At 39.1% G+C, this 23482-nt stretch overlaps 1 protein-coding gene across 1 annotated transcript in view; it reads right to left on the reverse strand.

The window, feature by feature from the left end:
* Positions 1 to 4036: 4036 nt before the first annotated feature.
* Positions 4037 to 23482, reverse strand: part of GALNT18 (polypeptide N-acetylgalactosaminyltransferase 18) — an 88050-nt gene continuing 68604 nt past the window's right edge. The window contains exons 10-11 of the mRNA XM_026034785.1: positions 18828 to 18992; positions 4037 to 4457 (exon numbers count right to left, since the gene is read on the reverse strand). Of these exons, the coding sequence (XP_025890570.1) occupies positions 4311 to 4457; positions 18828 to 18992 (312 nt within the window). The 3' untranslated portion in view covers positions 4037 to 4310. The remainder of the gene's footprint in view (positions 4458 to 18827; positions 18993 to 23482) is intronic.

Here is a 23482-nt window from a genome sequence, read left to right on the forward strand (position 1 = left end):
CTCATGCAAGCTTAAGAAAAAAAAAGCGAATTGTGTCTTGGACTGAACAGTTTGGCTCGTGAGTGGGCTGTAATTTTCAATAGACTTTAATTCTCTTCTTCTTTACTGTTTGAATAAAAATAACTGTTAAACATAAACTAATATTCCTTCAACGCAAAAGGCAAAGCATTTGTTTCAGTTAAGGGCAGCAGACTCCTACTTTGATCTAAAAAAATCAGTTAGTAAAGAATATTGGAGTGCAAAGATGCACAGTGTTGTCTTGTGATCCCTGGAAGCTTTACTTGCGGCGGAGGCTTTGTGGGAGATGCACCATGGAGTAACCCTAAGTCTCTGTCCCATCCCTGTCCAGTTCCACTCCCACTCCCTCCTGTGTATTGCTGGCTGTGCCTGGAAGCAGAGGGACTTGCTGAGAGGTTACACTACTGTAGCTTTCTTCCAGCAGTCCCGCTATCAGGAGAGTGAATTAGCACCCATGATGGTAAGAGATTACTGAACTCTGTCATAGCTGATAATTTTTTAAATCATCAGTGATATATTGTGTATTAGAGAGTTGTCTGTGGGAAAGCAGGAGGTATGACTTATCAGCAAATCTGCTGAAATCTGATTTCCCTGCACCTCTGACTCATGTTGTGATTGGTAAACAACCCATTGTTTCTACAGTGCTCCTAACAGTGCCAGACATTGTACTGGGACAAAAGGAACGTATGGGATCAATAAGCTCTAATTCAGTAAGCAATGGAAGGTCAGATTTTAATAATCATGTTCCTTCTGGAAAGGACTCTTCAGTGCTCTGGAAATAGACAAGAAAAGTTGATGAATACCTAGCTAATGTGGCTAACTGATAACATTCTTTCTTGATGACGGAAAAGCAGTACCACAGTTAAGAGATTTAACGATATGATGTGCTATATTGGTCTATATATTTTGTGTTCCAGTTTTGATGTTTGAAGGTTTGAAACCTGATTTTCAAAATAAGGTTTGAGAAACCTTAAAGGTTACTTCAACAAAAGTGCACATGTGAAGAACCTACGTTGCCCGTTTCTTCTCTGTTAAAAGCAGAGGTAATGTGATCAAGTGTTGGAGTATGTTGTTAATGGTATTCTGCGTAGCCTGGTGAAACTTTGCTCTTCAGTCTCATTTCCATGTTTATAACCCTACAGTAGGACGTAGTGTACTTCAGTGTGGTATAATCTGCCAGTACAGTGTGTGTGTCTGCATGCATCCTCATACTTTTTATATAAAAGAGATGTATTTTAAAGGTATAAACAACATTTTGATGCATTCCGTTATCACATGACCTTGAAATCTTGGTACTACCCTTTCTGTGTGCTCTCTGCTATCTATGCCATGTGACAGCTGCTTGCTTTACTGTAGCTGGTACCTTCTCCCCAGGCATGTGAAAAACTTCATGTGCACAAAATGGAAGCCTATTATAATGTATATATTTAACAAATAATTGAAAGTTAGTAGGTAATGCTTCAGGTTTGGACTCTAGTTTTTTTTTTTTAATGTTTATTCTGGTAATTCCATTGTAGTTGCTGGAATTAGAGTAGGATCAATTTTAAGCCCATTCTTCTCTAAGGGATTTCCTGTAATGTTTGTTCAGAGGGGCTGAAGCAGACAGTGCAGGGCAATCAGTGCAGGCCCCCAATGGAATCGGTGGGACCAGAAACCTTGAAACTGGCTTGTAGTGGGATCTATGGCTAGTCAATGCCATGTACAGCTTGGTGAGATTACCTGGCTCTCTTGAGTGCTTTTCACTGTATGGAGAACTTGAACACACTGCTGTGATGCCATCAGGTACAACAGTCTTCTGTGGGTGAGCAGCACATCAGGGAACAGTATACATTTTGGTGTGGAAGAAAACAGGCTGGAGCTGAGCACCTTCCTTACATTCTGTTAGGGAGTCTTCCTCCAGCGTACTAGAGTACTCAAAAAGCCTAGAAAAAGACTACTCAGTGCAGTTCACCTCTAAGAAGCAGAGCAGGGTGGTTTGATTCAAAGTACCCGTTTTGTCATGGCCACATCTCCACAACACGATTGAAGACTTGTTATTGCTGCTGATTGGAGCCTAAGTTTATGTCATGTTACTCTGTACAAGCATTTCCCTGGCTGAACTGTTTCCATGATTCACCTGATCTTCAGGAGATACTTACCTGTGAAAAATCAGTTAACCAGTGGCTGAACTTGAGATCGCTTAGAGCGGTTGAGCCTACCTTGTACTGAGCCCTCTCCTGTCAGCACTCTGCACAAGCTTCACGGTGCAGGGTCATTAAGTCTTACAAAGCACAACCTCTTCTAAGTTTTCTATAAAGTAAAACTGTATGATCTTTTCCAAGTGTGGTATCATAATGATCAGGCTATTTTATGTTCTTTCTCACTTTAATGGAAATTTTCAGTCCCAAAATACCTGAGATGTCTGAGGCTGGTCAGAATCCAGGAGTCAAGTCCCTCTTTATTAGCTATTATCCACTGTTTTTCTGTTGTTGGCTCTGCAACTTTTTCTCCGAGTAATTAACATATGGTAGATACGGTATATCTAGCAGAAAGATGAATGCATATAATTAATACGCCAAATGACTTATTAAGCAGTCTTTAAGAAAAATGGTACTAGCTAGTTCTGAAAGTGAATGTCGTAAAGACAGCTTGGCACATTACCAGCACCAAAGAGGATATAACTGCTGTGTAAAGTAACGAATAACAGAATAAAAGGAACAAATAGAATAATAAGAGAGAGAATTTATGATATACATACAAGTCAAGACTGCTGTAAATAAACAGGTCAGTAATTGTAGTCTTCCTGGTTTATCTGATCAGACTATTCCATCCTCTCTCCCCAACCTGAGCTGAGATGAAATGATACCAAATTGTATTGGTACCTTCTTAAAGCTGAGTAGTAAAGGCCGAGTCAATCTATGCTTCTTGGTGCTGGTCTTTGCTGAAGAGATGACTCCAAGTCCTTGACAGCCAGGGCTGTCACACTGAAGCACACTCTGGAGCACACTGAAGGCCAGGAGCACTTTTTTTTTTTTTTTTTAAATATATATATATATATATATGTACACACACACACACATATAATTCACATATATAGCTTACAAATATATATGAATATAGAAAATGGAAGACTGAGAAATTGAAATACAGTAATGGTTATTTAAGACATTATATTAATACTTTTTATTTTAAATATGATGGACAAATTCTAACCATTTCTGCTGGGTTCTCCTCTCTCCATAGTCCTGCAGGAGGTTTTAGTAAAGGTACTTTTGCTGATCAGGAAATAACATGCTCCACCTAGGATTTTTCATATATTTGAGTGTTTTCTTTTATCTATCATATCTATCATATATATAGGTCAGCACTGAACCTTTAGAAGCTCCCACTTTGAGGCTATAAAATGGAACCATTTAATGCCTACTTGAGAGAAGAGCCAGCCTTCCTTTGTGTTGTTTTCCATTCTGGTCGTGGAAAATAAACACTATTAAGCCTGTTTTTGTGACTGCCGCCTTCGTAGTTTTTAATTCTTTTTGTACCTTTGTGTTTTTGACTCTGAAGGGGGGGAAAAAAAGCAAGCGGGGAGCAAGATGATGGATTGCAGCAGAACAGCAGCTTAGCTTTTAATATAGCGTTTGATTTGTAACCCATTTAAAAGGGGAGAACACGATGATAATTTACTAACCATTTCTTGTTTATCTATGGAAGGCGTGAACTAAGATCATGAAACCTGTCAGCCTGTATTATTGATGCTAAGGCCCTGGTATCACCTATCACTGGGAATAATGCATACAGAGCCACATGGTGCTGCTGTTTCCTCCCATGTATTTTGGCCAAGGTAGGGGTTTTTTTTGTTATTTATTTTTTTACTGTGTGTCTGGAGAATACTGGTGCTTGGCAGCTACTTGCCAAGATCAGGCTCAGGTTTATGAAAACACTGAAACCTCCATTTAATTTCCAAACTGATTTCCATGGAAACAGCTAGACAGTAATAGTGTTTGTAATTTTTTTTATTCAATAAAAGCTTGAGTTATAAATATTCTCCATTTGTTTCCTATTTACAGTTGCAAAATATTTTAGGATCACCTACCATAATCTGTCATTCAACATATCTATAAATGCCATGAAAACATCATTGTGAAATAAAAATGTCTATTTTCAGCCCACAAACCCAACTTCCACACACTCACAAGAAAATCAAAGGGACAGGAAAGAGGAAAGGAGGAGGGGAAGGGGGGCATAGAGTACAGCAGGCAACATTGCAATATTTGCTACACGGTAGCAAAAGGAGTGGGTAGAAAAAAAGTATTCTGCTATGATGACAGGCTTTTCAGGACATTCGTTATAGACCAGTGCTGTCCAGTGCATTTCTGAAGGACGAGTTGAAATCCAAATTCGTTTTCACTGTTTTCCTGCAATTCCAGGCAACGCTTGGATTTTCGGTTCTGGATAGGGCCTCCCTTTAAAGATAGAGGGGAAAAATGTGATTAAATACAATCTTGCTACATTGCTAATGTGTGATGATACAGGTTAGAGAGCAATCCAGTGTCCATCTGTAATACTGTCTTCTGCTACTGTGGAAAATTACTTGGAGACAAGATAAGCACTAGGTTGGATTTGGAGAGGAGATGCTGCTTGTCACAGGATGGTTTAGTATTTGATTTGGTTTGAAATAGCCTCAGTTGCTCAGTTGGCATTCCAGCAAATGAGATTCCTAGAATCCAGCTGTTTCTTGTCATGCTCTTTAACCGTAAGCTAAAGGCTCTTGGAGTAGTTTTCCTGTTCTGTTATCTAGCTCCGCGGCTCTGCTGTACCCCTGAAACATCAAACACTGGCAAAAAGGGCCAGCGTCTTGGTCCAGGATGTTCTGTATTGCCTTACACAGGATAAAATACCTAAACCAGTGTTTTCCTCGAATCCTGAATAGAACTGGCTTTTATAGTCTTTTGTTGCTAATCCCCAGTATCAATTCTGCGTTCATTTGTCTGGCAGCTTAATACTTACACATTAAAGCTCTCTTCGTCTTTACTGTTAGTTGCAGCATTTTTAAAGCACCGAAGTTACCACATGGTTAACTGCAGATCTAAGCTATAGAAAGATCATGATTGTGTAGGTGACCTATATTACACATTTTCTTATGGTTTCAGTTTGTTCTTCACCTTCTCTCTTCTATCTAATAATAGTAACTTGTACACATTAGCATCTGGGAAGTTTCTTCCAAAATATATGGTGTAGAATTATTTGTGCAGTGGTCTGAAAGTCTGTCTGTCTCCAGAGTATCTGGAATTTGTGTAATAGAGCATTACTGGTTTAATCTGCAAATCAAAGAAAAGAGTGCAGTGCAGTACAACTAGATCAGTATAGCTGAAGTACAGAAAGAGCAGCTACCAATTTAAATTGCTTCTTGTACATGGTGTGGGTTTTGTTTGGTTTTTTTGGGGGAACATAAGTTTGTTCAGGTCTGTTACACTTTGCATTAAAAACTCAAATTTATAACTGAATATGAAACTGAATTTATTATCGTCCTAAGAATATTAGCATAAATCCCATAGAAATGCTGAGATTTGTATTCAGGAAATGTTTTTCCTCAAACCGGGTTTGAGGAAAACCTGGTTTTCCTTTTTTGTACTTCCTTTTGTACTTTCCTCTTTTTGTACTTCCACTCAGTACAGCGTCCCTTTCACCCAGGTGCCTGGGGGTAGTGAGGGGTGGAGTCTCTTCTCCTGTCATATATGTAATTACATATTAAGTAATGTATTTGAGGAAAGAACCTTCTAAAAAAAAGTTGGAGATTGGCAAATTGAATACAGAATGAAGTTTAAAAGCTCTGAGGTTTAAATATGGTTTGGATGAAAGAGATTTATAAAATATTATAAAATTCAAAATAAGAGGCTTGTGTAAATTCTCCTTGAAGGACCTAGGTGCAGGATCCAAATATCATTTTCACTGATTGCCAGATGAACAGACATTCTAATATGCCTCCACACCTGGATGCCAAGTGAACTGTATTTCGCTATTGCTTTGAAGCTGTTATTGACATTCATAGTAATAACAGTAGCTTAATGTGTCTGGTGAGATTATAAACTCTAGCTAAGCAATGTACCTGCGCGCATGCTCTCTTTCTCTCTTTGTGTGTGTGTATCTATGTGTGTGTGTGTGTGTGTGTGTGTGTATATACATATAAAAAAATTTAAAGAAACAAGGCAGGGAAATGTCAAAGTTTCAGTGTATGCCATTTTTTCCCTTATTCCTCTCCTTCCCCTGAAGTTACTTTTGCCTTGAACTAAAGATCACAGAAGTTGGTGAGAATTTATGTAAATTAAGTGACGTTTGAATTAGGCCCTTAAGATATAAAATTCCAAGGTAACGGATAATTTCTAACTGTTAAAACCATGTTTTTTTTCTTCTCTAGTAGTGAAGCATATACCCAAAGTTTCATAAAATGCATAGTTATTTTTTTCTGTGTGGACTCAATTTTGCATAGCATAGAGGTTCAGCTGTACAACAGTGCATAGGAATCAGAGATTGGGATTTAGCCTAAATCCAACATTGCAATCTGCAGCTTCTTTCAGCTTCCAAGCAGTGCTGGAGGTGCTGGTGTTTCTGACACTCATGTTAAGTGGGACTCTGCCTTTTTGAGATGGGTACATGTGTCCTTTTCTCATTTTGGGGGTGCTAAGGCATTTTCAGATTTGGGGTTGTATCTTGCACAGGAAGCAGGATAAAGAAGCGCTCCCACTTGGTCTTGTCAGAAAACTCACGAGTTACAAGAGGTTGCAATTCAAGTCCCTCGTTTGCCTGATTTTTGGATTTGGGGTACACACCTATGTAGCTTGCTTTTAGATAGCTAACTTGTTAGCGCAAGGAAGGATGCTTTTTCATTAAAGCATAGCAGCTAAAACATGACTCTTTCCATTGTACAACTCTGCTTGCCTCTCCTCTCTGCTCAGGCTCTGTGAACTGAGCTCTGTGGTCAGGAGCTCCCGAAGACTTCCAGGTTTGTGACGAGAGATTAAAAAGCTCAGGCCTAACCTTACTGTGGAGCGTGGCCAACGTCCCAGCCTCTCAGATGGGGCACCACCTTGTTTGGTGACTGCCATTCTTTGATTCCTGTTCCTTTTCCCACCGTTGCGTACAGAACTCAGTCACCTAATGTAGCACTCTGGATTTCTCTAGGTAGCAGAGCACAGATCTCTTGAATGCAGCAATGCTGAGGTGAATTTTTTTTCTGCCTTCCAACCTAACTTGCTTGAAGATTTTTGAGGTAAAGAAGTTCATAATGGACAGGAACTTTTTGTTGCTTCTGTTCTCAATCATTTAGAGCTCAGATAGGGATTGCACTAGATGCGTATGTGAAGCTAATGTAACTACAGGCAGCTACCACTCTTAAAGAAAAAAAAATACAGAATCCCTTGCTCTTTCCTGATGTCCCCTCATGTAAAATTCAGCATTTAACAGAAACAAGTAACTTGGGGGAAATAAAAGCCTAGGAAGCTCTGTTTGATGTGCTGCCAAGTACTCTGCAGTGGCTACTGCAGTTCACTCTGCTGAGTACACTAGTGCCTACTGTGTGACACACAGAAAGGCACCAAAGCAAAGTAGTGACTAGTATGGGTGAGCTGAGCGTTCTGGAGAGCACAGAGGCTTTTTAGCAAGGTGGGTGTTTCCTCCCCCTCCTTCCGCCCTAAGAGAACCAGAAAGGCTCAAGTCCTAACCAGAACAACTTGGCTTCTGATGGGAGGGCTGTGCAGAGCCATGGCTTAATCTCTAGGACAGGTAGCACTCTACACAGTTTCAGTTCCTTTCAGCAGGCATGTGAACTTCTGAGCAATTCTTTCATCCAGAGGGAAAGAGTTGTATTGTACTTACTTAAAATTTCCTGCTATTACTTAATTTTAAAATTAAATAATCTTTCTTGTGCGATTCCCCCCCCCCCCCCCCCCCCCCCCCATGTCTCATACAAGCTTACTAGAGCACTGTTATCTCTAGGGAGATAACTGTGTACCCAGTATATGTTGCAAAGACTGAATTAGTGAGCTGCATAATTCATAAAAGCTCATTAACTGGCTAACTAAGGAGGGGAGCAAGCAAGCAACTGTCACTGAAAGCTACATTTTGCTACTCTGACCTGGATTTGGCCTTCAAAAGAGATTGCTCTGGAATGGTTTCTGCATTGCTCATCGTCATTAGCATTTGTAATGCTCTAGCCAAGCGCAAAAACAAAGCTGTCCCTTTATTCCTTTATTTATAACCATTTAGCAAAAGTTGTTTAAAAACCTAATGGCAGTTGTGTTCACTGCGTAGCCAAATGGGCTATTGTATTACAGTTTTTCAGGCTAACTGGAAGTGAAAGGCAAATTATCTGCCTAGGTAGACAATTGGGGCTTAGGATGGGCTTTTCCCCATCCTAAGTAGGACCTTTAATTTTTTCATTTTTAAGGAAAAAATTGATAACCTGAGGTAATGCCTCCTATTACGATGCATAAAACACGATTCTTTAGACAGAAACAAGTTAGGGAAGAAAATAAAACTTTTCTGTCCAGTGGAGGAGTGTTAGGATTAAGATCATTGATGGCAAGAGAGAACTTGAAGGGCAACAGAAATCTCAGGATAAATACAGTCAACTGTCCTATAAAAATAGACTGAATGTGGCAGCACTAAGAGGTTGGATGGAAAAGCTGATGGCTTATGCAGGGTGAGCTCAGTAATTCCTGGGGAGGCACTAATGCTCTTGACTCCTGCCGAGATCATCAGACCCTGAGAAACGGCCCCAGTGCTTCATAGGCAGACTCGTAATGTAGGCGCTGCTTCACGCACCGGCGCTGCAGCACCCCGGAGTGTCTCGCGAACACAGAGCAGCCAGCTCCCCGAAACAGCCACGTAAATAACTGTTTTCTGTAAACAACTGTTTTCTGTTTTGTCACTATAGCTGAAAATACTTTACTACAGAAAATGGTATCATGAAGAGCTTCTCTGTATTTCAAAGGGGATTTTTTTTCTCTAAGAGTATTTTCTTAATCTTGCTATTAACAATGGGCCTCTAGTCTGTTTTGCTAGAGTTTAGTACATACATGAAAAATATTACTGTTAGGCTTAATTCCATGTATTTTGTTGATAATTTTGAGATTGTTCTGTAATTTGTTTTCCATTCCCATTGCATTTTCTGTAGGACATTGTGTTTCCTCTTGCCAGGTGTACCTACTCTTATTTGAATATTTAAATTAATAGTAATAAAGCTACACATCCTGTAGCTTTCACTAATACACCAAACAACAGAAGAAGAGACCACTTTGTAGTAAAATCCATTATTCAGATTGGAGAGACCATTAGGGGTTTTCTAGGATGTATAAAGGAGACTTTTATTTGTCTCAGCCATGGTCAGGAAATCTTTCTGACATGCAGGAGGGCATATTGTTGGTATACTGTGTGTTTTTTCTTTCTTTATTCAACACTGATTTCTACAGAATTACTTTAAAAATACCTCTATTTGTATGTGTATATAGCCCTTACAGTTCTAGCTAAATGCAGAAATTGCAACTAAAAACACTGCGTTGTTTTGTTTTGGCAAGAAATGCAGCTGAATGATGTCTTTAGGTTCATCTTTTAATTGGTAGATTCACCTGATGAGATCTTTGTAGAAACAGACTATTCAATATTGAAAGGTACCTTCAGTCTGTGGCGTTGATGACAGAAAGCATCAATTTTCTGACTACAGCTTCTGCCCCGAAAAACAAGCTAATCGGAGAGTTCATTTAGAATTAAATTGGATGCTTTTTTGAGAACTGCTGCTCAAAAGCTGAATGGAGTGAGCTTTATGAATGTGTGGTTGGAACTATGGAACTATGATTCACATGTTGACTTTCGCTGAAATGTGTCCCTCTTACTATTAAAAGTAATGTTATTTTAAGTCTCTCCTCCATTCTGCTTTCGCAAAATACTGCCAACTGCTGAAATTCATAGCATTCAGAAAACTGGAAATGCTGAAGTCCCTCTGAGTTGCATAAAATATCTGGCTATTTAGTGCTTTCGGTTCTACACGCCTGAGTTCTAATTTAGAACTTAAAAAGCAAGCTAACAGGAAATGCTTTGCTTTATGCAGCTTTGCAGAATGCAGCTCAGGTTCTGCCGAGAGATTTTCTAAGGCTCCAGAACCTTGAGCGAGCCCTGGCCTGTTGAAGAGTGCAAAGCTGCAAAAAGTGCAAAGCCCTGCAGCATTGGCGTTGGCAATATGACTTTGGTCTAACTAACAAATAGAAAATTTTGCATATGAAATTGCTTCTCACATGAATTCTGCCACACACAAGTTGCCTCTGAAGTGAAACAGTACTCTGATAACTAAGAAAAAGGGGATATTGCTGGACACAGTGGATTTATTTGTATGTTTTACAAATTCATTTTTGTGCAAAACTCGAAAATTGTTTTTCTTCTCTTTTGCTTTGAGTTTACGTATATATGAAGTCCGTAAACAAGTCAAGTTGGATCTATCTGGCTTGCTTCAGGATGTCTAAAGCAGAAGATGGAGAAAGGCAGCAAATAGGCTGTAAAGTGTGCTGGAATACTCAGGTGATGAGGATTTAGAATGTACACTAACTTGAAATAAAAATAAGATAGAAAAACTCTGGAATGTGACTTAAGTGAGCAAAAGTACAAATACCGATGGAAAAATTAGTAAATGAACTTTCTGAGGAAAATGCACTAATGAAAGGACTTTCTGGAGGGATGCAAAGATAATGGTATGGACAATGAACAGAGCACGCTAGGGTCAAAAAGGGAATTGCCCCCTTTATCGTACATTGAACAGCAGGCTCCGAAAACGGTTCATTTCTCCAAAATGGCAATTGGCCATTGGCGGAGGCAGGCTGCTAGACAAGGTAATTAATCTAGTAACATAATTTCCTGATTTGTGATGTGGCATATTATGTATTCTTAAGTTTCACCTGTTAGCTTGGTTTGTAGGATTCTTCATGTTATAGATGTTGCTTTCCAGAGTTCTTTTTGCGTTGTTTTGCTATGCAAAACTCCTAATAACATCATTTTGTGAGAGAACACAAGGTGCAGCATTAGTTGCTAATGAATAAAGCTCTGCAGAATGCAACTGAAGGTCAAGCATATGAGCATCTTACTGCCTTTTATTCTTTTTCTCCTTGGGGATGAAAACCCTGTTCTCACAAAGCATACCCAGAAACATAATCTAAAGGAAAATTCATGTTATTGTTATCAGCCTGGACATAGTGGAATACCTAGTTAAACATCTTCAGGCAGACAAACAAGAAACTTCTTTCAAGACAATTTTAAAAAGCAATTTTTTTTTCTTTTCCCTAGAAAAAGGAACATAATTTGCTTAGACCTCTCAAGTGGATTCCTGAAAATTCAGAGGTTTTGGATGAGAGAAAATACACATTCCTGTACCTTTGTGAAATATAACTTGTGAAATATAACTGAAATGTAACTCCATTGTAAAACAAAAATACTGAACAACAATGTTCTTTTTTGGGGGGCAGGGTAAGGGTAAAGGAGGAGGCGTTTAATTGGTCTAGGCTTTCTAATCCAAATTCTTATTATGTGTGCTGCATAACGTATTTTAACCCAGAAGCTGAACTAATAGCATCATCATTATATGCTTATGATTAAACTTATCTATGGAGAGCCAGAAATAAATTAAGCACCACTTGAAGAAAATTAAGAATTTTGTACTAGTATTTCAATCAGTCTGTATATTCTTACATGGGAGTTTAGGCTTAGCTCTTTGGACCTTTGGTCACAGTATCTAGTCATCTAAAATGGCTTTTTCCCCAGTCACCATAGAAAGCTTTAAACTGATTTAATTGATACTGGGAAAGGAATTTCCTTGCAGCTGCTGCACAAGCCTTGCACAGTTTATTTGGACAATAATGGAAATAATCTGTTTTTAACTGTTAACTCTATACATGATCACTGGCAGGTTTTGATTACCAGACTGGATTGCCTGTCATTTTACTGAGCAGCCCATCCACTTTCTTGTTATATAGCTCAATCTTGCATCCTGACTTGATTGCCTTTCAAGTAAGTGTTTGCTTAAAGTAATTTCATCTGAAATTGGATTGTAGAATATTACTTGGAAACCAAATCTTGCTTAAATACTTATTGCCCTTGTTTCTCTTGGAATGAAAGAATCAACTTGTACGGATTTGTTCAGGATAAAGTTTTGGGTTTGTCTAGTAAATGAGAATAAAAGACGATATACTCTAAAGGTGAGAGTACGTCCAGTACTTTCTTACTTCCAGTAAGAGTTTGACTGAGTAAAACAAAGGAGGAAGTGGGCATGGAGGTCAGGCCTCCAGAAGTTTCTTGGTTGTCAGTCATGGCATTGAAAGCGTTCTGGATTTGGTCATCTTTTGCATGGGTGATGCTATCACAAGGCAGTTGTTTATCTGGACATCAGAAAATTAAGAAAATAACTACCTTGTAAATAAATGTCCTGAAATTATGTGCTAAAATATGCTAATAGCATATCAGCTTTGAAAGAAAACCATGGCAGTGTGTTAACTTCCTTTTAAATTAATTCAGCACAACTGTCTTTGGAGCTTAAATGTAGTCCCTCAAGAGTAAATGCTGCATAATGTGATATGCTGGAAAAGACTTGAAATGCACCCACTAAAAGCTTCTTTTACTGCTGCATTTACAGAAAAGCTTTCTGGTTGGCAAGTTCTCCACCTAATTTACAAAGATTAGAACCTGCTGCTAGAAGATTACCCAAAATATAAGGCTGTCCAAGAAAAGGCAGTGGTTGCAACTAGCTACAACAGTGACTACAAGCAAATTTAACACCAGTTATTAAAACACCATATTATATAGTACTGCTTGTATTTAGTATTTTTCATATATGCTTGATTTGCTCATATGCTTTGGTGTTTAAACTGTAGTCAAATATTCTTAAAGGAGAAAGACCAAAGACTTTAAGAATTTTAATATTTCTAAGTAACTTTATTCTGCATAAATGGGATAAAAGAGAGTGTAAGTTCGTAATAAGTAGTAGTCAAAAGAGCATAAAACCCAAATATTTCAAAATACCTATTTGCTAAGAGAAGTTTTTAATATGAAAACAACATTGCTTAAGGTGTACATGCAATAGGGGCAAATTTCCTAAGGCAACAAGAAAAGAAAAACACTGAATATATCTTTCTCCTATCTAAGCAGTCATCATAGTTCAGGTTCCTTGTCCTCCAGCTCCAATATCCTGTTAGTTTCATTATTAAGTACAGGCAAGCTATGGTCTACAAAGACAGGACAGAACAGCTAAGGGTCAAAAAAAGTAATGCTGATATCCTGAACCTGTTCTCCAAAACAGCACTGGGGGACAGGGGCTTCTGGAAGTGCTCTCTTGTGACTGAGATTTAAAATTGAGCAATTGACCACAGCGGTTATTTAAAATTAGATGGCCTCACTAAAAATAGGGGCCTTAATTTAGTCTATTGACTCAAGTAATTGAATAATTATATTCTGGTTTTCTTAATATTTCTCCTAGAGGATCAAAGTCTATTTCCTTTAACAGGATCACAGTCACTTTCTGTTCTGAGCTGTTGGGCAGATAGTACTGCATAATTATATAGCAATACAACATGTTTTATACTACAAACACATACTTAGTGTATTTCTATCCTTCGGGATTAGAAGTACAGCATAAATTAATATGCTTCATAAATTAATGATGCTCTTTTTCTACCCTGTGGCTTTCATCATGACTGAATCTGGAGAAATTCGTAGAGACAATTGTTCCTTCAGATGCGTAGCACTACTGCAACTAATGTGTGTTGTATACAGATATCTGAGGCTAAAATTTGAGGATGAAAGAAATGGGAGTAGCTATTAAGAAGGTAGTGACAACTGTTAATTTGTTCCTTGTCACCACTTTAATAATAATGTGCCTGCAATCTGCATGCTCAGCAAGAGCGTGTATTAAGTTAGTACAAAAATTCTCTGCTTGGTTCACAGGTGTCCAGTTTGATCCTACCATGCAATGTGGATGCTGCATTCCCTTGTTTGGGAGATGGCTTGTGGGTGACGGCACCAGCTAGCACTGCACATCAGTTAATTGCATAGATACAAACAGGTGAGAATAACTTATGATCCTATCTTGTAAATGCCACAATAGGAACTAGGAATAAGGGGTAAGTACTTTCAGTAATTCAATCTATTCTTTCCTTGTATAACTACATGGAGTATCTATTGAAATGACATATGAGATATGAATGACTGCGCTTCATAGTATCAGTGGAATATTGTTAGAGTTCACTAACTCATTTGTTCCCTTCTGTCTTCTCCATTCTTACCACAGCCAATTCCACTGTGGTATTTTTGGAGAAATTGCACGTACAACAACTACAGTTGCTAGCAACAGCTGTTACTTGCGTAAGATGGCCTAGCTCTGAACACTTCTGAATAGAAGTTTTTCCTGTGGAAACCTCCGACACAGACTAGGATCACAGTTTTTCATAACATGTAAAGTCCAAAATGATCTTTTGGTCAGGTTTTCCTCTCTGAAAATCCACTCCTACCCAACTTAATATACATGTGCAGTTGATAAAAGAGGTTACCAGGTCAGAATAACTGCAGACAAACATCTCCCTTGTGCCTTTGTATACTGCTGGAGAGTCAGCCTGAGGAAGACCGCAGTGGTGCTCTACTTCAACATGCCCGAAGTTTGCTTTCTAAACCTCCTGCACATAAAACTCCTGTCATGCAGTAGGTGATACAGGCACAGATGAGTTTTACTCACAGATCATGCTCTATATCATAACTGCCTCTCTCTCAGCAAGAAACCTGAAAAATCATGTCAGTCTGAGGAATTTTTAAAAAATAGGAGATGACTGACTGCAGCATTTAGAATACATGCATTCTTAGTATATAGAATGTGTAAAATTATTAGTATCAGAGAGCATAAGTTCAGAAGAATGAATCATAGTTTTGTCCACACACAAACATTTTCTACTAGGAGATGTCCTCAGGAAAAGTAGAGCTGGCAGCACTGGCCTCCTTTCTCCTAGCTGTCAGAGTCCCTTCTCTGTCAGAGCACCGGTTCCCTTTGGCATATGCAAAATGTGGCACCAGAAAATCTGGCGGTCACAGCATCAGTGGATTTTGTGAGTGCAAGCGCCGTGGTCACCATGTGTGTGTGCAGCAGCCCTGACACCCCCATTCAGCCTCCAGGGAGCAGAGTGCTGCTGCCGGCAAGTGGCCTGTGTACCTGCCACTGGCCATGAACAGCCACAGGGAACAAGTAGGATGAATCATTTTGTGCCAGCGTCAGCTCTTTTCCAGGCCTGCAATTTAATTTGTCCCCAGAAGAACTGTAGTAATTAAGTAGATCTAGGAAATACTGGGAGGACTAAGGATTAAAACAAGGGAATTCCGTGACAACCGAAGGTAGTTCTCACTTCCCGTAAAATTCATGATGCCCAAGCAGGTTCTTTCCTATCTTCTTTAAATTAACATTTTAATAAAATGCTGACCCTTTTGCCATGAGATAACTCCTGTCTCTGTCTTCTCTGCCATGTATAATTTGTGGTGATCACTTACTACTCTGCTAAAAGGTCTGTTTCTGTTCTGATTAATGATGAAGTGGTGAGACATACAGAAATAGGTGATCTGTCAAACGTGTAAGACCAGCATAACAGTATTCCCAAAATCAGCATTTCGCTAGCATGCCCTACACCTGACATAGATCCTGAGCAATAAAACTCAAACACTGTAAATTTGGAGGGAGTCTTTTCAGTCCTAATTTACAAAACTTGACATAATTACAGATAGAAACACCTGAAGCAGCCTTAGAGGCAGGAGTGTCACAAAGTCTGCCCCTTTGTTCCCACTGCATATAGCTGCTGCCCGAAGCTGTGGAGCCTGGCAGCCTGCGCACAATCAGATCCCATGGGCCCTGATCATACAAACCCCTAATACCATACTTGGAATGCTCTGCGCAAGCCATTAGAAAAAGCTACCACGTGGTCTCCTAAGGCCCTGTCCAGCAGCCAGCTCTGCACACAATGAAAATATCTACAGGCTGTGAAGTTGGCCATGAGGGGAGCTGTCCCCCTCCATGGGAATGCCTGTGAAACCACTGTGCACAGTACAGCAGTGGGACATTCCTGAATATCTGAATCCAGTTGGCTGCAGTTGAAGATAACTCACACAACTAGATAAAAATGAAAATTATAAAGTGAATAATTAAAAAGACAAATTTGATGTATTCATACGGTTCTAGTCCTTCAAAGACTAAGCTGCAAAAATAATCCTGTAATATATATACAGAATGAAGTAGAGAGCAGCTAAGGATGATGCATATTTTTCTACTTTTGTCATAAGGATATTACTCATCATCCCTTTTCACCACTGTAAGTGGGGAGGAACAAATCTAATCTCAACAGGACATTTTCAGAAAACGTGCAGGGTCTGATACGAACCAGGCTGAAGTCCATGTCACATCGCAGACTTTCATGCTGTTGCTGAGAATACAGGATTGCTCAAGAAAATGAGAACTCTTCCTCATTCAAATGTCTGAAGCAATTCATATCTATCTCTGCTGCACAGGGCAAATATATTGATTTTTGTGCTGGTCAGAGAAATGTGGTTCAATTTGTTTATCCTCCTCCAGCTTTTTAAGTCTTACCTGCTTCCCATTTCCTTTCTGAGACAATTCTCCCCTGAGAATTCACACCAGGGAATCTACACAAGTCTAAGTGTGCTTGCATTCAAGAGAAAGTACTGTAAAAAGGTATGGTCAACAGCTACATTATAATTAGTATCAGCTTCAGTTTCATCAGCTGCAGGACTACAAAGGCATCAATAAACTTAATCCATCTTATTTTGCAATAGTTCCTTTCATTGAATAACATTGAAAAGAAATACCAAAGCATTCATAGTGTAATAAAAAAAAGACCTAATTTCAGATAAAGCACTTTTAGTGCATTCAGGGAAACACCCTTCTACCAGACTGAATGGGAGAACTTCACATGCAGTGCATGAGTTGATATTGGCAATTCCTCATTATTCTCATTAGTTTTCTGCTAGCATACAGCATGCATAATGGGGGTTGTGCACCATGCTGTCTTTTGAGAAATAACATTTTAATTGCATTTGGCATAACTAAAATCTTGTTCAAAAAGGATTTCGTTAATCACCTCATGTGTCTCTTAATTTATTGTACAGAAAAAAAAAACCATCAAACTAGTTTTCCCTGCTCTTGGACAGAAGTTTCTTTATGTAAGACTTCCTTTTGTCAAAGTCTCTACAGTGCTAGTACTTAGCACTGTACCTTCAGCGGGACACTGCATTTGGGACATGGGATGGAAATAAATTCAGCTAAATACTATTTCTGAAGCATTTTCTGGTAGTTAAATTATCAGGGCAGTCTATTGAGGTATCCCTGAATCAGATCTAGCATAATTAGTATGACAAAATGCGGCTGTACCCTGATACAGAAATTCTTGTCACCAAAGGGTCAGGCTCAGTACAGCCAACATCAAACGTTAACAGATGAACAGTACAGAAATGTTACTCAAATACAGTGTAAATAAATGGGCAAGAAAAAAAATGAAGAGCATTTGACCATAACAAAGCCACCTCTGAAATTTGAGAGAAGACACAGAACTGCCAAAAGAGAAAAGACTGGAAATGAAAGCTGCACTGTCCTTCCAGAGGAGGTATTTTGACTGCTACCCTTTCAAGACAGAGATTACAGATTACTTTTAGTTACAGATACTAACGTTAACACTAGGTTTGACTGACCCGTATTCAAATGACCGCTGCACTAAGCTGGACACCACCCATGTCCTAAGATACAGTAGTCACGGATGGTCAAATCAAAAACAAATAGCAACAACAACAGAAACACTAAACGTAATGAATAGGCATAAAAGATATCTTGACTTCCAGCATCCACCAGCCATTAATTGTTTTTCCACAAACTGCACAAAGTACTTGTTTTAAAAGGTATTGCAGTCTCACTTTATTTATCCATTATATCACATGGTAAACTTCTAGTATTACAATAATTAAGAAAATTGCATCACCTTTTGAAAGACTGAATTATTCAACTGGTTCCAATCCACTGGTGCCTGTTGTGCCATCAAGGCAACTTATCTCCCTCTTCAGAAATACGCATCTGTTTAAGTCAGCCCACCACCTCCACTCGGCTAACCTAGCGAGGTTATCTAACATCTCTGTAAACAGTATATCATAGTGCATGGTTTTTAGCCATAGAATATTTTGTCTTTCTGTTTGCTTGCTTATTTAAGCTCTCCCTGTATTTACAAATGATTTGTAGTGTGTAAACACCGGGCTGTATCTTACCAGCATGTGGAAGCACATTTCAGCCTTTATTTGCTCTTTTTATAGTGCCAAAAATGCAGTAGCTGTCTTAAGGAAGAGGTTGTACAACTACCTCCTTAGAAGCATGTTACCATCCCTGTCTTTCTATATCCTTTTCTTTCTTTCTGAAAGGAAGAAAAAACAAAAACTCCTGTAACACCAGCATAAACTTTACTTTCCTTACTGCTAAATAGATTACTCTGCACTTGATTCTTCTAAATTGCATTGAGATACTTTTAAAACAGTAGTTCTGTCTTAGAAACTGGAAAGTAAATCACAGATTGTAACCCTGGAAGCCTGTTACGGAAGTTATATGTAAAATCTTCCGAGGTAGTTAGCTGATAGTGGGATCAAATGTAAAAGTAAGTGCCTGGAACTGTGCACTCGTTTTGTTTTGTTACTGGACAGATTGCTCCTATTTCAGGTACAGAAAGCAAGCGGAAACAAAGCTTTTTAACTTTCTGAAATACCCACTGAGTAAGGATTACCTGAGTAAACTGCCAGTAAAGCTTCATTCTTTTGGCTTTGGCGTAATTGCATTCAATGAGCCTGGGCCTGCTGTTCACATCCACCAGGCATCTGTTGTCATCGTCATCGATAGTAGGACTCAGAACACCCACGTGGAGCTGCTGATTGCTTGTGTAATAGACGTTCTGCAAGAGGAAGCACAAAGGTGATGTGTGGCCCCAAGACAAGTAAATTGTTTCCTTCCATGCAGCAAGCACCACAATGTTTTAAAAGCTGTTTTAAATTAACAAGTATTAAAGTAAATTAACTTTTACCAGCGGGAGTTGTTGATTAACTAGCAGCTAGAAAGTATGGGAACACAATTCACTCTAGTCTCATCATGTGCCTTTTTAGCCTCCATGTTCATGCATTGTGGGTCTTCAAAAGAGCAAGGTGTACAGTTCTAGCAGGAAGCAGGATTAAGTCTTAATAATTGCTATCAATTCTGATTACAGCGTTTCATCTGAGAATAATACCAAAAATGAAAGGCAAGAGGGGAGGAAAGGAAGAGGAATAACCACTGAAGTTCAGCAGCAACAGAATGATTAATGAAGGTTCATAAAAACAAAGGTCAAGCACCAAATTTGAGCTGGCTAAACAAAACGCAGTGTATGCAATATAAACACTACCTATTATTTAACAACACATGGCAGGAGAGAACAGACCAGCCATGCTTCAGGATACCTCATGTTACCGTGTGTGTGTGTGTGCTGATGCACATACCAGCAGAGGTTGGAAAAAAATGCCAGCTAGTCTGGGTTTCTCTCAAAGTACTGCTCTTCCAGGCCTCAGTGACAACACGTATGGCCAAAGACATGCAAAGGTTAGCTTATGCAAACTATTTTTTTCAACTCCGATTGGAAGTATGTTAGGGATTTCTTTAGAAGAAGGAAGAACAGGAAAGGAAGCAAGCTTGCCATGAGACTAGAGAGTATGTCCTCTCGAAAATTCCAAGTTATATACAACCCTAATAATGTAATGCAGCAATTCAGAATTTAATTTTGACAGACCTGTGAGAAAGATGAATGGGCAATATCATCCTTTAGCAGTGTGAACTAATAAAGGTAGGTGGTAGGCTTTGACAACTCAAATGGTATCAGGGAGTCCTAAGTGACAAGAGCTAGACAGCAGCATAAAATTAATGCCTCCATCAGCTGACTGTATCCACTAATAGCATTTATCTATAAAAAGGGGAAGCTGCAAATAAGGCTGTGTTGGGAAACTTTGCCTGTTGCCAAGGCTTGATGCTATTACATCCTGGTATCTGTTCATTATTGATGCTGCATCTTGTTTTATATCTGCATATTCTTTCTTGTGAAAACTCCAATAAAATATTAATTACAAATACGAGTAAAAGCAGAGATTAAACAGAACAAACCAAAACTAAGAAGAGATCTGGGAGTAGAAAACTCTTTGAATAACACATTGTAAAAGACCAACATACTGAAATGAGAAAAAGCAGTGTTGCTCTTTCTGTGCAAGGCCATGGCCTCTGTTCACTCTGCTGTAACATATCTTTACATCCTCCATGGATGTAAACTGGCATATTTCCATAAATGTTACTGATGTTTTCATCCAAGGTTTATGCTTATTAAAAGTTTAACCCGTTCACCAGTTCTCTGCTCTTTTCACCCCACAGAAATGATACAGAAATCTGAGCTGGCTGAACCTAGGAGAATCCAGGTTTTAAACATCTGAAACAAAGAAAAGGTGAGTGGTTCAGTCTTGGATTATATGGGAAGAGAAGAATAAAAGAACCTACTTGATGAAAACACATTTCAGAAAGGGTTAGTTATTACTGAATGGGAAAACAAACAAAAACCTGTGGAAAGACTAGCAGGAAGACATCGCAAAAGGTGGAATTAACACTCCTGCACACAAATAAATGCTTCAGAAGACATTTAAAATACGATTTCAAAAGATACCATTGAAAGAAATATATATGTTAGATAAATTTAAGATCTATACAGATACTTTTTGGGGAAAGAACAGAGATTGAAATAGTGATATAGCAAGGCAGCAAGATCAAGATAATCTTCAAACACATCTGTTAGGACACATTGTCTTTTAGAGGTAAAGGTTTTTGTTTTAGTGCCTGTTATTCTAAAACTTATACTCGAGAAGTGAGAGGAGAAATGTCAGTGTTATTCAGACACTATTTGTTAATGTCATTTTTTTCAGCACATTGTCATCACTGAAAATATGTTAGAATAAAATTAAGATTTCTGTGAATTTTTTTTCTTTTTGCTTGCGCAAGAAAAAGTGATGTACCTGTAAACCCTCAGGGCTGAGCTGTTTTTATTAGCTCTGTCTCTTCAGCCTTTCAGAGAATGGCCTGAAAGGTTCAGTGTATGGGTTTTCCTTAGGGGATAAAGCAAACCTAACCCATAGGGCAGCTCCACAGGCTTTCTGGACTGACGTCTGCACAACTTCCTGGGCAGGAGTAGAACCATGGCTCTACCTGGGGGAATTTCCTAATTCTGGTTGTTGGCAAGCTCTGCAGAAACAGAAGAACTATTGCAATTGTGCTCATTAGAGGTAAATTAGTAGGTTGTCACTTATCTTTACAGAGCTCACCCTAACTGCTAATATTATTTCATCTTCCACAGTTGTTCACCTCAGTGGACCAGTTTAGACGAAGAGGAGTGAAGCCTCCTGTTCGCACCTACTGTTGGGACAGGCGCCTTGCAGCTCTTGAAGGGACAGGTAGAAGTCGGCTCAAAGTCAAGCTGATTCTGAAACACTGTTTCGGTAAGTGGTGGCTACTCTTTCTGAACAGGCTCTTTCAGAATGCTGCACTGCTCTAGCTGTACCATATTTTATTTCAGAATAAAACACTAGGGACTACCTGACAATTTAACTGTATTTTTCTCCTGGAGGTATCACATCAGAAGCACATACCCAGCGCAAATGGATCTTCAGCTGCCAGGAAAGAGATTGAGAAACATTTGAGTTGCTATCGGTCAGGGTATTCAAAAACTATAGAATAATCCCAGACTCCTTCCTCCAGCCATGAAATAACGCAACCCCTGCACTAAGAGAGCCTAACAGTAAGCATATCAGGACACAGGGTTCTGGCATCAGTTGGCAAGACAGAAAAACTATTGTCACCAGCAGGCAGGTGACTTTATAGTGCTTTTATATTGTATCACTCTAATTATTTTAACTTATTAAAATGCATTTTTGGCTTTTTCTTTTTTTTTTTTTTTTTTTTTTTTTTTCAGTTTGAAGGTGGTACAACAAATAGCCATTCTGGAATAGACTGTATGAAATAAACCAGCTGAGTTAATGTATATTACATTATTATGTTTGGCTTTGTATCACTTGTATTTTAAATTAACCTGCAGATGAAGTAAGATCTTAAGAGTTAAAACAAAGCTCAGGTTTTATCATCTCACATGTAGCGCTACAGAAGGGGGTTTATACTTGTGATTCAAGTACCTAAATAAACGAATGCCCTCAGCAGTACTTCTTATCTGGATCACTTCACTTGAAGCAGATGCTTTTAACAAGCATCGACCATTCCTTTGCAATCCACCTCGGTAGAAGGTGGGCAACTGAATGTTTAAGGCACTTGAGAAGTTACAGGCAAAACACATTTCACTAGCACACCTCTTTCTACAGTATTTCAACACCAGCATTAGAATCAAACACAGTATGATAGATATTTCACAGCAATTTTTGAAGAATGGCTCTGATACTTAATTGGAACTTCCAAATGACTCAATATTGAGCGTGAGCTGGTAAGTCATTAAGGTGTTTGAGAAAATTTAACTTAGTGCTCGGAGCTTTCATTTCTGCTGCATGCCAAGTGTCAACAGTAGTCCCTGCTCAAATGCCTGTAATCTCAGTGACTGAAAGTCACTTGGCACAAATGAAGTCAAGACACTTGCTCCATGCTAATTTACAGCATTTCAGCAATCTACATGTCATTCCACTTTCATAGAGAAGACAGTCTCAGCAAAACACATCCACACATTTTTCACATCACCATCGCACAGATACTCCCTGAAGAGCCAAGGGATTTCTATGCATTTGTTAAACAGTCGATTTAAAAACAAACAACCCCCCCCTAGATCCTCCCTTACCTTGTGAGAAAACAAGCCTCTTTACCTTTCATTACTGTGCCCTCGCTCACTATACACTCAATTTCTTTCACTACAGCAGTTCAGCTGTACAGATTTGTGCCTCTGGGCTACTGCAAGGTAGTCTAATCAACTAGATTAGACATAAGGCACTTGTCTCCTCAGCAGGTGGAACTGCAAGGATTCATCATGCCTGTCAATTAGAAAATCTGCAAAAACGAATGCAGGATTTGTGAGCAGCAAAGTCCCAGGGTTAGAATACAGTCTGTGCCTTCGGCATATCCTACCCTTCAGCCACACTCCCACCAGGTGTTTCTCCAGGGTGACCGTGGGCAGTCTGTGCACATCTGCCACAGCGCTGATGGCTGCCTTCGCGCCTGGCCAGCAAGGCTGGCCCCTGCGTTCAGCAGCCTCAAGGAACTTCCCCTGCATGTCTAGGGTAGGCAGCAGATTAAAGCAAGAGAATTTGTTCAGTTCCAAACACCACAAAATATGGTGTTGATCTATAAAGGTCCGCAGCACGCAGAGAAAAGAGTTACAAGAACAAAAGC

The sequence above is a fragment of the Nothoprocta perdicaria genome, unplaced genomic scaffold (genome assembly GCF_003342845.1).
Source record: "Nothoprocta perdicaria isolate Ctin4 unplaced genomic scaffold, notPer1 scaffold_15, whole genome shotgun sequence".
NCBI classification, from domain to species: domain Eukaryota; kingdom Metazoa; phylum Chordata; class Aves; order Tinamiformes; family Tinamidae; genus Nothoprocta; species Nothoprocta perdicaria.